The sequence below is a fragment of the Cibotium barometz genome, chromosome 44 (genome assembly GCF_041138505.1).
Source record: "Cibotium barometz isolate CiBa-2024 chromosome 44, ASM4113850v1, whole genome shotgun sequence".
NCBI lineage: Eukaryota > Viridiplantae > Streptophyta > Polypodiopsida > Cyatheales > Cibotiaceae > Cibotium > Cibotium barometz.
The window spans coordinates 22473529-22489189 of record NC_141089.1 but is presented as its reverse complement, the minus strand read 5'-3'; the positions used below and the strand labels follow the sequence as shown (position 1 = coordinate 22489189).

The 15661-nt window shown below is 44.0% G+C and overlaps 1 protein-coding gene across 10 annotated transcripts in view; it reads right to left on the bottom strand.

Annotated features, from left to right (window-relative positions):
• Positions 1–15661, bottom strand: part of LOC147613089 (putative CoA ligase CCL8) — an 83775-nt gene that overhangs the window by 60930 nt on the left and 7184 nt on the right. For all 10 annotated transcript variants that reach the window (XR_015263358.1, XR_015263357.1, XR_015263356.1 and 7 more), the window contains exons 5-7: positions 738–807; positions 577–629; positions 356–463 (exon numbers count right to left, since the gene is read on the bottom strand). Coding sequence is in view for 5 of the 10 variants with exons in the window: in XM_086782396.1 (XP_086638522.1) it covers positions 356–463; positions 577–629; positions 738–807 (231 nt within the window). In the remaining 5 variants the exon portion in view is untranslated. The remainder of the gene's footprint in view (positions 1–355; positions 464–576; positions 630–737; positions 808–15661) is intronic.

Here is a 15661-nt window from a genome sequence, read left to right as displayed (position 1 = left end):
TAAGAAAGAATGAGCAAATGATAAAGGTCAACTTGGCTAATCATAATGCTCGCCCAGTCACTAGGTCTCCCATAGATCTAGAATCTGACACGACATCTCATTCAAGGAAATCCACAGAGACAAGTGTATGTCTAATGTGCAAAAGCAAGATCTCAGATCTTCAATGTTGAATCTTTGCCAAAAAGGAACACTTATAAATGAAGGCCTTAAGGTGGATCTTAAAAAGATTGGAAGAGATATCAAAAGTACCATGGCATAGCTATCCTCCACATCACCTAAAAGAATGCAACATCCTTACTTCATTATTGTAAGTAGATTCTAGAAACCATGACCAAAAAAAGGTTGATCTACCTACCCCTGTGAACACTGTTACAGCATTGGAAGCTTTGACACCTTCAGCACAATAGGACTCGGACAACCGTTTCCACACTCCTCTCACGCTGAATTCGGGCAAAAATTCAACCTTGCAAAACCATGGCACCATGGCAATGGGTAAAAACCACCAAACATACTGGTAAACCAAAATCTGAATGACGATCAATGGCAACATAAAGTTAACACCAACTCAACCCTTACCATGGCACCTGAATATAAAGGTGCAAGGAGACCATTGAAAAGTCCATGGACATCTGCAATAACATGAAGGACCACGCCCTTTGCAATGCATTGATGTGTATACATCAAGACTATGTATGCCCTTTAGGAGTCAAAAAATTTGAAACCATGATAGAGGATACGGTGCAATGGTAGACAATGAAGAAATCGATCATCCATGGTGTACTCCCATGCCTGGCTGAGCATTTGCACCTGTAATACAACATTACAAAAAGAACACAACAAAGTCATCATTTTTCATCAGAAATGAGAGGCAGACCTAATACAGCTTAAATGAGAGAAACTCCAGTAGGCTCACATGTATTTAAAGAAAGACTCCTAAAAATACAATTACTGAGAGATAATTGCCACTGATCCATAGGGTACATATATGCAAGCACGCAGTTTTCTTTTGAGGGGAAGGAAGAGGTTGTTACCCTAAGTCCGTGGGCGCTTTTGAAGGGACTCTTGAATGGGACTTGCCCTAGATCTAGTTCCGAGTAGAGCAGAGGGGGTAATCTATAAAGCAGAACATGGAGGAAAGGGTATGTACATGATAATGTGTCCTCCCTATAGCCTATGTAAAGATAGTCCTCCAAATCAGCCAAGTTGAAAAAGCTCCCAAGCTGAGTCTATTCCTATGTAGCCTGTTTGTGCTCCTGGGTGTTCGCATGCTGATGGAAGACGTTAAGGAGGCTAGGGCCCCAAATGCTTGCCTCTCACACAAGCTCTCAGGGAGAGAAATGAAGAGAGAGAGAGAGAGAGAGAGAGAGAGAGGGTTAGGAAAAACCTACACTACCTAACACCCTAATGAATGGAATGAACAAGAAATGAACAACACAACTATACAAATCCCTTAAGCTTACCTTCTCTCCATCACAACAATCCCAATTCACATATAGAGTGCTCTCTCCATTCCACATGCAAGTACACCAAGAAAGGCGACCCTCTCCCCATCTTCCTCCAAGCAAGATGTAAACACTCAAGCACACAAACCTCCCTCTTGCAACACAACCTCACACCTCTCACTAGCAAGACATGGCAAGAGTTGGAAGGCAAGAGATCTCTTACTCTCACACACACCAACACTCTCACACAAGCACTACCAAAAGAGCAAGGGGAAAAAAAGGAGACTTTGCACAAGAGCAAGCTCACACTCTCACTCAAGGACAAGACACAAGAGTGGATTCCAACCCTAGGGTAGAGGGGAATGAGCTCTCCCTCACCCATGCCTTCATTATATAGAAAATACAATGCCACATGTCAATCATGGGTGAGATTTCATGGATTACAACCAATGAGGTGAGGCTAAACCCAATCACCCTCATGTCACAATCCTCCAGAGATCTGTGCCATGTGGAAGGATTTCTTGGAGCATGATAAATTCACTTATGTAAAAGTTGGTGACTTTAATGAGTGATTAGAGTTGGTGACTCTTAAGTCAGTAAGAAGAGTTGGTGACTATGACTACTGTAGTTATGCATTCATGCAAGGGTTGGTGAACCTAGTGTCTGCATAAAACTCATGAAAGAGTTGGTGACTATGTTCAGTGAGTATGTTAACTCATGGAAGGCTTGGTGATCCTGGTGAGTTAGCGGGGCTCATGCAAGGGCAATGGCTCTAGTGAGTACATCATTTGGATTCAACATGACTGGTGCCCCGTGGACGCGCGTGTGCACACCTTTCTGGGACTAAGGCGGTGAATTTCATGTATCTAATTATTATTTCTTTGTTTACTAAAGTCTATGGTTGCAGGTTCACATTCATCAACGTTTGGGCAGACAAACTTATATTTTGAGCTGGACTATTTTAATGAACCGGGACCAATTATGAGGTTTGGGCACCCGGGCACTAGACCAAAAGCCCACAAATTGCTAAAAGAGACCAAGGAGTTATTTTTGACATCCACGAGTTGCTTTTCTGGGTGATTGGGGTGTGGAGTCAAGTGCTTCTCTAGGGAACATAGGGCTGTTGGACAACAAGGAAGAGATCTTTGTGGCTGGCCAACTCCATCTACTGCGGCCAGACAGCTGGTTGGCTCATGGAACATTGAATATGTGGCAGGTCGACTGTTGAAACATCACCTACAGGGCTGGCCGACAACGTTTCCTCTTTTCTTTAGTGCTGGCCGGGATGCATACAGGCTGCAGGGACCAGACGAGTTGCATAAATGCTGCTTAGGGCTGGTCGACTTCCTCTATAGCTTCTCTTCTGGCTGGCTGTGCTGATTTACAGCAGATTTCAGCAATACTCCAAGGGTTTCCTTGACATGGAACAGATACAGGTTGTGCCACGCTTCAACATAGCTTCATGGGATGCAAAACGATTGGTCTAAGTGCTGTTTTGGGCCTGTTTGGAGCTGCTGAATTGCACAATCGTGTGGACAGCCGTGAAACTAAGGAGTAGTTGGTGACTTTTAAGCCCAGGTTGGTGACCAAGGGCTTGGTTTCACGGGACAACAGTTGGTGAATACTTTGGCCCTCGTTGGTGACCGAGGGTTGGCTTTATCTGGATAGCAAGTTGTGACTGCTTTGACCCTGGTTGGTGACCGAGGGTTGGCTTTATCTGGACAGCAGTTGGTGATTGCTTTGGCTTTGGTTGGTGACCGAGGATTTGTTTTCTCTATTGGGCAGTTGGTGACTACCTTGCTCTAGTTGGTGACCGAGAGCTTGTATTGTTTTGTTTTCCACAGATTTGGATAAATCTTGTGCTGGTTGAGGAGTGGAACTCCCGGGCACCCGCATCGTGTACAACAAAACACTCTGTTGGTAATAAAGATACCTCGAGGGAGGAGGGGGGGGAGGGGGGGCAGGGGGGCTGGCCCAACTTCAGCCCCTAGTGCTGTGTCTTGTGCAAGATTATCTTATGTGGTTTCAGGATGTATATGTACATGATGTATGTGACAGATGTGTTGAGGCGCCAAGTTAGACGATACCATGATGAGACTATGCAGTGGAGATCTTTGAGAAAGGATCCAGATGTGCAAAAAGTCTTGAGAACAAAAAGGAAAATTTCTCCAGATGTTGCAGCCTTTGAGGCCATGGCACCAGAAATGGGATATAAAGATCCTCGTGAATTGGCCAAGTCTTATCTAGGAGGACAAGGGGATGTATCCGAGGACTCTGATTGAAGAAAGGTTCCTTGCTTGGAAGCACATGCAGATTTTGATGATTCAAAAGAGGCCATATCTCATCCTCATCATATTTTTGGGAATTTAAAACTCCACCACATGTGAAATAGGCGCCTCCTTCATGAGGGGGAATCCCCACTCTGAGGTGTCAAAAATTTATTTTTTTAGTATTTCCTTTGGTTCTTAGTCCACTCTTCATCTTATGTAAGTATTTACTCATTTTTGGGGAAATTTTTTCTATTTCTTCTATTTATCTCCTCCACACATTTGGATGAATCTGATTGGCCCCTCAAAACCTTAATTTAAAATTTTCAAAAAATCTGGACCCCTAGGATAAGGCCTTTTGAATAGATTATAATTGATTTCTAATGCACCTTCTGAAAATCTTTTTGAACTTCTGTTTCAGGGGAATTTATTTTAATAAGAAGAGAGATTTTTCCATCCAAAAATATCTAAAATCTGAATAACCTCTCTCTAGAATATTTTCTCTCTCTAAACCAAAATAGGTAGAAACAAGATCGTTTATATTTCTGAAGAGAGATTTGATTACAGGAGAAGATACTGGACATCTTGAGAGGCTGGGGAGGAATCTTACATAGAACAACATGGAAGACTCATGAAGCTAATCCCAACACCAGCATTAACCTGCTGAGTGTGAGAGACGGCTTCATCTGCATGGTCCCTCTCAACGCCATAACCAAACTGCAAAAAAGATAGAGGACTACAGCTCATGCTACCAATAGAGACATCCACCTCACAAGATCAAAGACAAGCAATGTGGCCAAACATGGGAGAGGTCATGGTTTTGATGGCAGAGCCAAACAAACAAGAAAAACCTCAAAAAAGGCTTAAAAATATGGCAATTTTGGAGGGGATTTATACATGCTCCGGAGGTCAAATCAAGTCAAACAAAAGCATCAAGCCATCTTCATATGATGCTCTACCATCCCATAAGGTTTAGTCCATAAAGGGGAGCTCTGAATTTTGCGCAGCAGCCCAAAGTCAATAAAAGTCACCGCCACCAGGTAAAAATAGGGTCATGTCTTCACATATGCATATATCGCTTGTTGAGGCACATTAAGATGATGTTGTATATATGTTTGGGGATCGAAATGAGGTTTAAAACATTTTTGAGAGCTCCATTTATGCACAGCCAACCATCATCAATTTTGAATGGGACATATGGATGGATGAGAGGATTACTGGCATCACCACCCTCAAGAATGTGAGTTCAACAAGGGAGCCAACATACGTGTCGAGGAGCACACGAACCAAGTATCTGATATAGCGACTTACATATGAGCATTATCTTAATCATCACTACATGTATATGGAAAAGGTGAATGAATGCATTGAACCAATACATTTTGAAGATGTAAACAAGAGTAAGGAGTGGCAAATAGCTATGAAAGAAGAAATGCATGCATTGTACAAGAATCAGACATGGGAGCTTGTCCCACTTCCTATGAACAAGTCGATCATCATAGAGTGTAAATGGATATATTTCATCAAACACAACGCGAATGGAAGCATAAGTTGTTTCAAACCTAGATTGGTTGTTAAGGGCTATGCGAAAACATATGGCATAGACTATGATGAGACGTTTGCTCCAATAGTTAAAATGGTTACTATATGCAGTGTGATTGCAATAGCATCGAATCAAAGATGGACTCTACACTAGTTAGATACCAATAATGCTTTCTTAAATGGATACTTACAAGAAGAAGTGTATGGTTCAATCAGAGGGTTTTTTGGACAGTTCAAAGAAGATGCATGTATGCAAGTTGAGGAAAGTATTATATGGATTAAAGCGGTTTGAGCGATTGGCTCTGTATTTGCAACAAATGAGGTTTCATATCAGCTCCGTCGATCACTCTTTGTTTGAGCAATTGGCTATGTATTTGCAAAAAATGAGGTTTCATATCAGCCATGTCGATCACTCTTTGTTTGAAAGAGAAGTGAATGGGAGTCTTACATTCATTAGATGATCTCATAGTGACCGAATAATGCGAGAGGAATAGAAATAATGAAGAGATAGTTGTGAGTTGAAGCTCTTTTCATCAGGAATAGAGATTGTCAAGACAGAAGATAGCATGTGTTTCATCCTGTGAGTATTCCACCTTATAGGATGAGCCAAGCTGAGGAAGATGAGTTGGCTAAACAACTCGAAGATTATTTGAGGATGGGCCAGATCCGTCCAAGTAAATCACCTTGGGGTGCACCTGTGTTGCTTAGGAGAAAGAAGGACAATACTTGGAGAATGTGTATAGATTACAAGAGATTGAACAAGCTGACCGTTAAGAACTGTTATCCTCTCCCTAGATCAGATGACCTGATTGACCGGTTAGCAGGAGCGAAATATTTCATGAAGATAGATTTACGTACTGGCTATCACCAGATACGTATTCATGAAAGGCATGTCGAAAGAACCGCCTTTCGGACTAGGTATGGCCATTACGAGTTTCTCGTATTACCTTTTGGGTTAACCAATGCTCCAGCCACTTTCTAGCAAATGATGAACGATCTTTTTCGTGAACATTTGGGAAAATTTGTGGTGGTGTTCCTGGATGATATTTTGATATATAGTCGTACTCTTGAGGATCATGTCAGACACCTCACGATTGTCTTAGCTATTTTAAGACAAAATCGACTATATGCTAAGTTGAGTAAATGTGAGTTCTTTATGACTGACATCATTTACTTGGGACACAAGATCACTCGAGATGGGTTGAGCATTGACTATGACCGCGTTCAGAAGGTTTTGGACTGGCCTATACCACGAACAGTGAAACAACTTCGTTCTTTTCTCGATTTTGTTGTTTTTCTTCGGAAATCTGTACGGGAGTACTCTCAGCTCACACTACCGATGACCGACTTATTGAAAGGTCATGGACGTAAGTCAAATCAGCCTATCACTTGGAATAACGATTTGGATATAGCCTTCAAACTTTTGAAAGATAAAGTCAAGGAAGCACTTATCTTAGCATTGCCTGATCCTAGTCGGCCTTATGTTCTTGAAACTGATGCCAGTGACTATGCTATTGGGGCTGCTTTATTTCAAGATGGTAGACCGGTTGCTTTTGAAAGTAAAAAGCTAGACGACACTCAATCTCGTTGGCCAACCCTTGAGAAGGAGCTTTATGCTGTGATTCATGCTCTCAAGGTTTGGAGACATTATTTATATGGCTCCAAGTTTGTGGTATTGACTGATCATCACTCAATCAAGTATGTGTGTGATGCGGATGATTTGAGAGGAAGGAAAGCTCGATGGACAGAGTTAATGCAAGATTTTGATTTTGAGATCCGTTATCCGAAAGGATCCATGAATAATATTGCAGATGCACTTAGTCGGATTAGAGAGGTGAATACTTTGTCGTTCATCAAGATTTCTACTGACTTATTTCAGTCATTGAGAGGGCTTTGCAGGACTGATAGTTATTTTGGTCCATTTTGGCAGAAGATCCAGGACGGAAGCTCATTGATTGACCAAGACTCGGTGACTGAGCAGTCTACTATTCAGGCTGCAGGAGGTCAGTGAATGATTCGGAATGGTTTGCTATTCCATAATGACAAAATTTGTATACCACAGATCCCAGACATTAGGTCCAAGATTCTTAAGGAGTGTCACGACGCCCCTTCTGCTGGACACCCTGGGGTACACAGGACACTATCATTAGTGAAACACACTTTTTATTGGCCGAAGATGAAAGAGTATGTAGAAGATTATGTTCTCAAGTGTCAGATTTGTCAGGCAAATAAAGCTGAACGCTTTAGACAGGCTGGGTTGTTGCATCCTTTGCAAATCCCAGGTAATAAATGGGAAAGTATTTCCATGGATTTTATTACCGGATTGCCAAGAACACATCAAGGCCACGATTCTATTTGGGTTGTGATAGATCGCTTGACAAAAATGGCTAGATTTTTACCGACCCGGAAGACTATTATAGCTACGCAATTAGCTCGACAGTTTATCGAGCAATTGTTTAGACTGTACGGGTTACCACAGAACATAGTCAGTGATAAGGACTCTAAGTTTACGAGTGATTTTTGGAAACTTGTTTTTGAGAAGTTGGAAACAACTTTGAATTTGAGTTCCTCTGATCATCCTCAATCTGATGGCCAGACTGAAAGAGTGAATCAGATTTTGGAGGATATGCTTCGAGCATATGTATCCAAAAGACAGAGTTCATGGGAGGATTATCTTCCTATGTTAGAATTTGCATATAACAGTACTAAGCATACGAGTACAGGTTTTAGTCCTTTCATGCTTATGTATGGTTTTCAACCTAGATCACCTGTTACAATAGGATTCTCAGGACTTTCGCATGATGCAGCACGTAATTTTTTGCAAGATATGCAGGAAATGTTACAAGTTGCAAAGGAATCTATTAGAAGTACTCAAGACCAAGGCAGGTTTTATTCTAATAGACATCGTTCACCTAGAGAGTTCTTTGAAGGAACGATGGTGTATTTGCGAGTTCCGAAAGATTCCGAGACTTTACGGACAGGTAGATCTCCGAAATTATCTCCTAGATACTGTGGACCATTTCGTGTTACACGACGGATTGGTTCAGTTGCATATGAATTGGATTTGCCTTCTCATGTGAAAGTTCATCCTGTATCTCATGTCAGTAGACTTAAGGAAGTACTGGGTGGAGCAGATCAGTTAGTTACTCCTCAAGAAATTATAGATGTCCAGGACATGACATTTGTTCCGCACGAACCTGAAAAGATTCTTGGATTTCGTGAACGAAGATTGCGTCATACACTTATCATGGAATACAAGATCAAGTGGAAGGATCGTGTTGAGGAGGACGATACATGGGAGACATTGACTATACTTCAAAGAGATTACCCTGGCTTTTTAGTGAGCTCAGGAGTGAGCTCTTAGAGGAAGGGGAGTATGTCATGTGCACAGTGTGTATCTACCGTGTGCTATATGCATACAAGACTAGTTTCGAGGCTTGGGGAAGCTTGGAACTAGGCAGGCTGATTGACGAGCTGAGTTAGGGAAATACTAACAGGCGGACACCCAAGTATGGACGGGCGGGCGGCCAAGTGTGGATGCTCGATGACCGGCCAAGAGCCTATAAAAGGGTGGCCAAGGTTAGTTATTGATTATATAGAGTCTCGCATGAGTTGTGAGAGCTCTATGGTCTTGGAGCCTGGATCTAGTGCAGACGTGCACCTGCTTTATGCAGCCGAGGCCGACAACAATCTCGAGGCCCACGAGGGCAGCTTCGTGGCGGTATGGGATGTCGCGAGGAGGAGATTGGTCGGTACGTCAACCTAGTTAGCTCAGCTCGTGGCTCGGTGGGGACAGCCAAGACTGTGGGCTTGCCCACGGCTGGGAGGTGAGTCAGGCCTGCACCCCCTTTGTTGTTTGTTGTTCGTTTGTTTGCAGGATTCGAGTTTCAAACCAAGAACGATCACGAGGGGATCCGTGGGGATTTGACTCAAGCCCAGCATTTTAAAGGCGGAGAAGGGGGGAAGGGGGAAGGGGGGTTGCAAATGGGAACCAACTACGTTACTCCAGTGCCTGTTTACATGCGAGAGTGGACACCGAACATTGTACTAAGGTCAGCCCAAGCATTTTGAGGGGGGGGCAGTTGCATATGGGAACCAACTGTGTTACTCCTAGTCCTGTTTATTTACACGCGGGAGTGGACGTCGACATTGTGCTAAGCGGGCCCGGCAACAGTTGGAGATGGGAGTCAACTACGTTACACCCAATGCCCATTTACACGTGGGGGTGGACGCCGGACGTTGTGCCAACAACGTTACGGACCCACACGTGCTCAGATGGAGGGAGGGTATGTTGGCAGTCCATCCTTCGCGTGCGTGAGTTGGGAGGGACATGTGATACTTGGGTGTCAGTTTATCCCACATTCAGTTTATCTTTCAAGGGGTGAACGAGATCACGCACCCTATAGGTTTGTCACACCTATACTTCAATATCTCCTCGGACCCGGCATTTTTAAGGGTGGGGGAGCCAACTGCATTACACCCAATGCCCATTTACACGCGGGGGTGGACACTGAACGTTGTGCCAGCGCTCTCTGCCTAGTATGACTAGATGAGAGGCCAGTTTGACTGACAGAGGTATGCACCTGTTTGAATGGGAACACACACCAACATAGCCTAGTATGACTGAGCCATGTGGTTTGGTACAAGATCTCAAAATGGTGCATTTCTGTATGCATGCGTTGGTTAGGTGATTTGCTAGATGTATGCCCTGTTTTCGTATGCTACTTGTGCCACTGTGGGTTGGTCTCTTGTAGCGCTAGGACGACCAGAACAATTGGCTACAAGACCGTGTGAGTGCCCTTGTCTATTGATTGGTGGTTGGCATTTTGCAAGGCTCTCAAATGATTCCAGATTTCATCCCAAAAGCTTTGTTTTGGGACTTAGACAAATTTTCAGATTTCAGCATGCGTTCACCCTAGTTAATAAATGAGTGTGAACACCTTTGTGGTGGGCACCGGGCATTTGAGCAAGTTGGGCACCCTCTACTACTCTTGAGCCAGGTGCCCTTTTTTATGGCCCATGTGGGGTGCCCAAGCACTTATTTAGCAAGTGTGGACACCATGGTGGGCTGCCCGACACTAGGCAGGCCAGCTACTCCAACCCCCACCTTCTCCAAGCCTCTCTTGGACTTGACGCCATCACCCATCAGCCGTACCATCTCCATCTGCACATTCTGTGCGACCAGATCAGATACCCACCTACTGTACGGCCCATGTACAGAAGCTGGCTGCCTGCTCCAGTATCTGTTCCGACCTGTTCCAAAGGTGCATTCGCTGAACGCAGCTCACCATTTGGCAATAAAATCTTCGTCTGCGGTGGCTTATGGCCGAGGAGACTTATGACTTGAGCTGTCTTCAGGATACTCCTCCTCGGGCAACCTCCCCTGCTCCTGTATCTGTTCCTGTTTTTCGAACACCTTTTCACATTCAGATAGCCACACCGTGACCAAGAATACGACGTGTGGAAATTCGGGGTTCAGACATCAGAACATGACTTACCTCATTATGAATTTCTTTTGGAACATCATCCTTATCTTGGCCTTGCCATCCCAGAGGCATCTCTTATATTCCACGAGATCAACATATACCCGGTGCAGGCTTGACTCGTCACCAACCTACACTCCTCGGACACCTACTCCTTCGCCACCTGCTGCCAGCCCCAGCCCTTTAACCACCCCTCCTGATCATCCTCCATACGCTGGATGGTCGCTAGCAGCTCCTCCTCTGACAACCTCACCGCGGCCATATTCTAGCATGGCCCAGCCTCACCCTCCCAAAGATGGTTCTTACGGCGCAACGGCGCCTTTGAGAGCTCCAGCAGCAGACCAGTAGTACCAACCCAATCACCATGGAAGAAGAACAGATTCTAGAAGACCACTTCTCTCCCCATGGCAGCAGAACATGCACACCCAAACAGAGGCTATGCAAGCTCAACTTCAGCCGACATTGGCAACACTTACAACACATGCAACAGCTTCAACGAGGATTCTACCAACCAACCAGCTCACGTGCTTCAGTCGACACACCAGCTCTAGTTCCCAACGACATACCAGCAGAGGTAGATAACGTTGAACTCAAAGTCCTTTATCATTTATTTCAAGCAAATCATTCTAAGAAATTGGGCATAAAATGTCCTGAAGCGTTCAAAGGCCATCGCAACAAACGCATTTTAGATCAGTGGCTATACCAGCTTCATCTGTCTTTTGAGAACTTCAACCTCTCCGACTAGAAGAAAGTGACTTTTGCCACCTCCTTACTCAAAGATATTGCCTTTTTATGGTGGCAACAGTGGTTGATTGATGGCAAGTCCATCACGACCTGGGATAAATTCGAGCATGCCATCCGTAAGCAATTTATACCTGCCAATGCGGATGTCCAAGCACGATCTCGTTTATGCCACTTGACCCAAACCAAATCATTGGCCTCTTACATCTCACAATTCACAAGTTTGATACTGGAGATCTCTTCAATAACCCCTGAAGACAGGCTACATGCCTCTGTCGAGGATCTTAATCCCAATCTTCGTGTGGACGTACAAAAGTACAACCCTATCAACATTGCTACTTCCATTCATTATGCCGAGCGCGTCGCGGATCTGAATCCGAATGCTCCAACATCGGCCTCTCAAGGTTGTTATGGCAATGGTTCACGTATGGCTTGTGAAGGTTATGAACAATCCTCATCAAGCAACTTCCAATTCCGACCCAACTCCCACTGGCGACATTTGCAACAACCTCGCCAACAGGACATGTCGTCTTGTAATCATTCTAAGCGTCAGCAATTCTTTCAACCACGTGCATCTGATCGTGGACGGGACTCTGGACATGACCAATCTCGCACTCCTCGTCCTACAATAGCTTCATCTTCTCGTGACCAGCAAAAGACAGGATTGTGCAAAATATGTAATGGCAACCATGGATGGTTTGAATCAAGGTTGTTAGAGGCGTCAAAGGCGTTTGGTACGAGGGGGTACGCGCCTCGAAAGACTCGTATTTTTTAGAGACATTAGAGGCATCTGTTTATTTATACACACACACACACACACACACACACACATATATATATATATAGTGATAGATAGATATAATATATATATGGTGAAAGTTGAGAGAGAGAGAGAGAGAGAGACTAGAGTGTGTATGTATGAGCCTTGAGGGAGGGAGAGAGAGGGTGTGTATGAGAGGGAGAGAGAGAGTGTGTGTGAAAGAAAGAAAACTGTATAATACGTCTGCAAAAGGCCAAAATGACCTATGAGACCAAAATAGTCCATCATCATCATCTGGATACATCATCTGTTGGGGTAAAGGCACTATGCCCACCCTTGTAATGTGTACAAGCCCATAAGTTATAGTACATAGTACACTTAGTACTTTTAATGTACTAAGTGCACTATGTGTACTAGTACAAATATACATGTGTCATAGGGGAGTCACACACTCAATTCTTTGATGAGTTGACTTATCCCCACAACTCTCTCTCTCTCCCTTCTTCTCTGTGTTTGTCTCTCACATGAAAACCTAACCCTAACTCTTAATCTCCCATCAACTGGTATCAGAGCCCTGGTTTTAGGGTTTTGTTCTCAAGGGTGCAGAGCTGGAAATCGGCGTAGAAGAGCTGTAAAACGAGCCTACATGTGCTGTACGGACCTGTGTGCTGCGTGTGCAGACCTGGTAGCCCTGGTTGCCTCGCTTCTTCAGCCAGTCGTAGGCAGCGTGAGCAGTTGCAGCAAGGCGTAAGGCTGTGTGAACGTTGGGCGTTAGACGCCTGGCCACAAGGCGTAAAGCCACTAGGCGGAGGCCCGTGGAGGTCCTGTCACCTGGTTTCCAACTACATCGATGAGCGCTACAAGCTCTTGGCGGACATCGCTAAGCAGGCCATAGAGGAGTCAGACCACATCGCTGCTGATGCTCTCAGGGGTCTCGACGAAGCCAACGCTTTTCTAGCGCCGCCTCTTACTACACGTAACGCCGTTTGTTGACGCCACCTCCGCCTACACGTTGCCGCCACCTGAAATCTGTGCCACCTGGAATCTGCCGTCTGCACGTTTGCTGCCCCTCAATCCTCCTCCCACCACGTCAACAAGCAAAGTGCCTCAAGCAAAGTGTATTGGTTGAAGAAACTCATAGGTCTTCAAATGAAGGAAGGGGCGTCTATGGCAGCCCATCTAAATGAGTTTAATGGTATTGTCAGCCAAGTTATAAATCAAAAGTTGGCAATGGACAATGAGTTCAAAGCCACCTTTCTCTTATGCACTTTGCCAGAGAGTTGGGACACATTCAGGACAGCCACTAGCAATTCGAATGCTATGCTGTCATATGCAGATGTTGAGGGTGCTCTTCTTCAAGAAGAGATGAACAAGAAAAACAACTCTGTTGGAAAGTCCAATGCAATGAATGCACGTGGGAGATCCCAGCAAAGGGGTAAAAGCCAAGAACGGGGAAGGAGCAAGTCCCGCTCCAAAAAGGACTTGGAATGCCATTATTGTGGCAAGAAGGGACACATCAAAAAGCAATGCTACAAATGGAAGAATAATCAAAAGGAAAAGGGCAAAGGAAAAGACAAAGACAAAGATGAAGCCAAAGATGCAAAGCCAAAGGGCAAAAGTGGAGTCAAGATTGAAGAAGTCAATGTGTCACATGCATGTGACAGTGAGGATGAGGTCCTATTCACGTCTTCACTTGATGCCCATTCACTACTTGCAGGAGATGGTCATGGTATACACTCATGGATCATTGATTCAGGTGCCTCCTTTCATGTCACAGGTTGCAGAGACTTGTTTGTCAGGTATACTGCTGGCAATGAAGGAGTAGTTTATTTGGGTGATAACCATGCATGCAAGATTCTTGGCAGAGGTGATGTGAGGCTTGTGTTTTCAGATGGCTCACAGCTTATGCTCCATGATGTCAGGCATGTGCCTGAAATCAAGAAGAACCTACTTTCTACTGGACAGCTTGATGATGCTGATTATGTTACCACATTTGGTCGTGGAAAGTGGAAGATTAGTAAGGGCTCACTGGTTGTTGCCAGAGGCTCTAAGGTGGACACTCTTTACTTCATGCATGCAGGTGTTTGTCACCATGCTAATGTAAATGCAACCGAGCTGCCGGAAATCTCTATGTGGCATAGCCGGTTGGAACACATGAGTGTCAAAGGAAGGGAGCAATTGTCTCGTTTTGGTTACTTGCCTTCTCTAAAGTTTTCAAGTTTTCAGTTTTGTGAGCATTGTATATATGGCAGGCAACTCCAGTGCCCCCACAAGAAAGCTCTTGGACAGAAAGATGCTCAGTTAGAGCTTGTGCATACAGATGTATGCGAGATGCCTCAGCTTTCTTTGGGAGGGGCAAAATACTTTGTCTTTTATAGATGATGCCACACGCAAGGTGTGGGTTTATCCTCTTCGTTTGAAGAGTGATGCATTCTCAGTGTTTCAGAAGTTTGTTGCTCTTGTTGAGAATCAAACTGGCAAAACACTAAAGGCTTTGCCTTTCGACAATGGTGGAGAGTATATGTCCAAACAGTTTCAGGACTTTTGTGATGCTAAAGGCATCAAGAGGGAGCTCTCTACTCCTTATGATCCTCCACAAAACGGGACAGCAGAGAGGATGAACAGGACCATTCAGGAGAAGGTCCGTTCTATGTTGTCACATGCTGCGTTACCTCATGGTTTTTGGGCTGAAGCTGTTATGACAGCCGTTCATCTTATAAACAGGTCACCTAACACGAGGCTTGGTGGGAAAGTGCCAGAGGAAGTATGAACAAGAAAGCCTCCGTCATACAAGCACTTGAGAGTGTTTGGTTGCGTTGCGTACGTGCACATACGCAGGGAAATGCGCACCAAACTTGATCCTAAGTCTCACAAATGCATATTCCTAGGATATGGTGACAGAGGCTTCAGTTTGACTCAATTTGGACAAGATTTGGACTAGTTTAGCTCCCTTTTTGATCTAGTTTGTTCTAGGAGAGAGGAGAGATAAAAATATCATATTTTTTGGATTAAAAAACTCAAGTAATCATGAAGAAAAAGGCGCCTCCTTGATGTGGCATTCTCTCCTTATTACTGAGGTGTCAAAAATGCATCATTTCCTCTAAATATCTTTTTTTTAAAAACTAATATCTCTTAATTTTTAATTAATAAAACTTGTACTCAATCAACTCTTCATCTTACGTGAGCATTTACTCATTTTTTGGTATTTTCTTTAATTCTTTGGATTTATCTCATCCCAACACTTGGATTAATTCTATTGACCCATAGGAACCTTAGCTGGACCATAATCCAATTTTTTTTGAAAATGTGGACCCTTAGGCTAAGGTCTTTAATACATATTTTTAATTGATTCCTAATGCACATTAGAGAATTTATTTTGAATTATATTTTAGACATTAGGAGAATTTTTATATCCAAAAATATCTC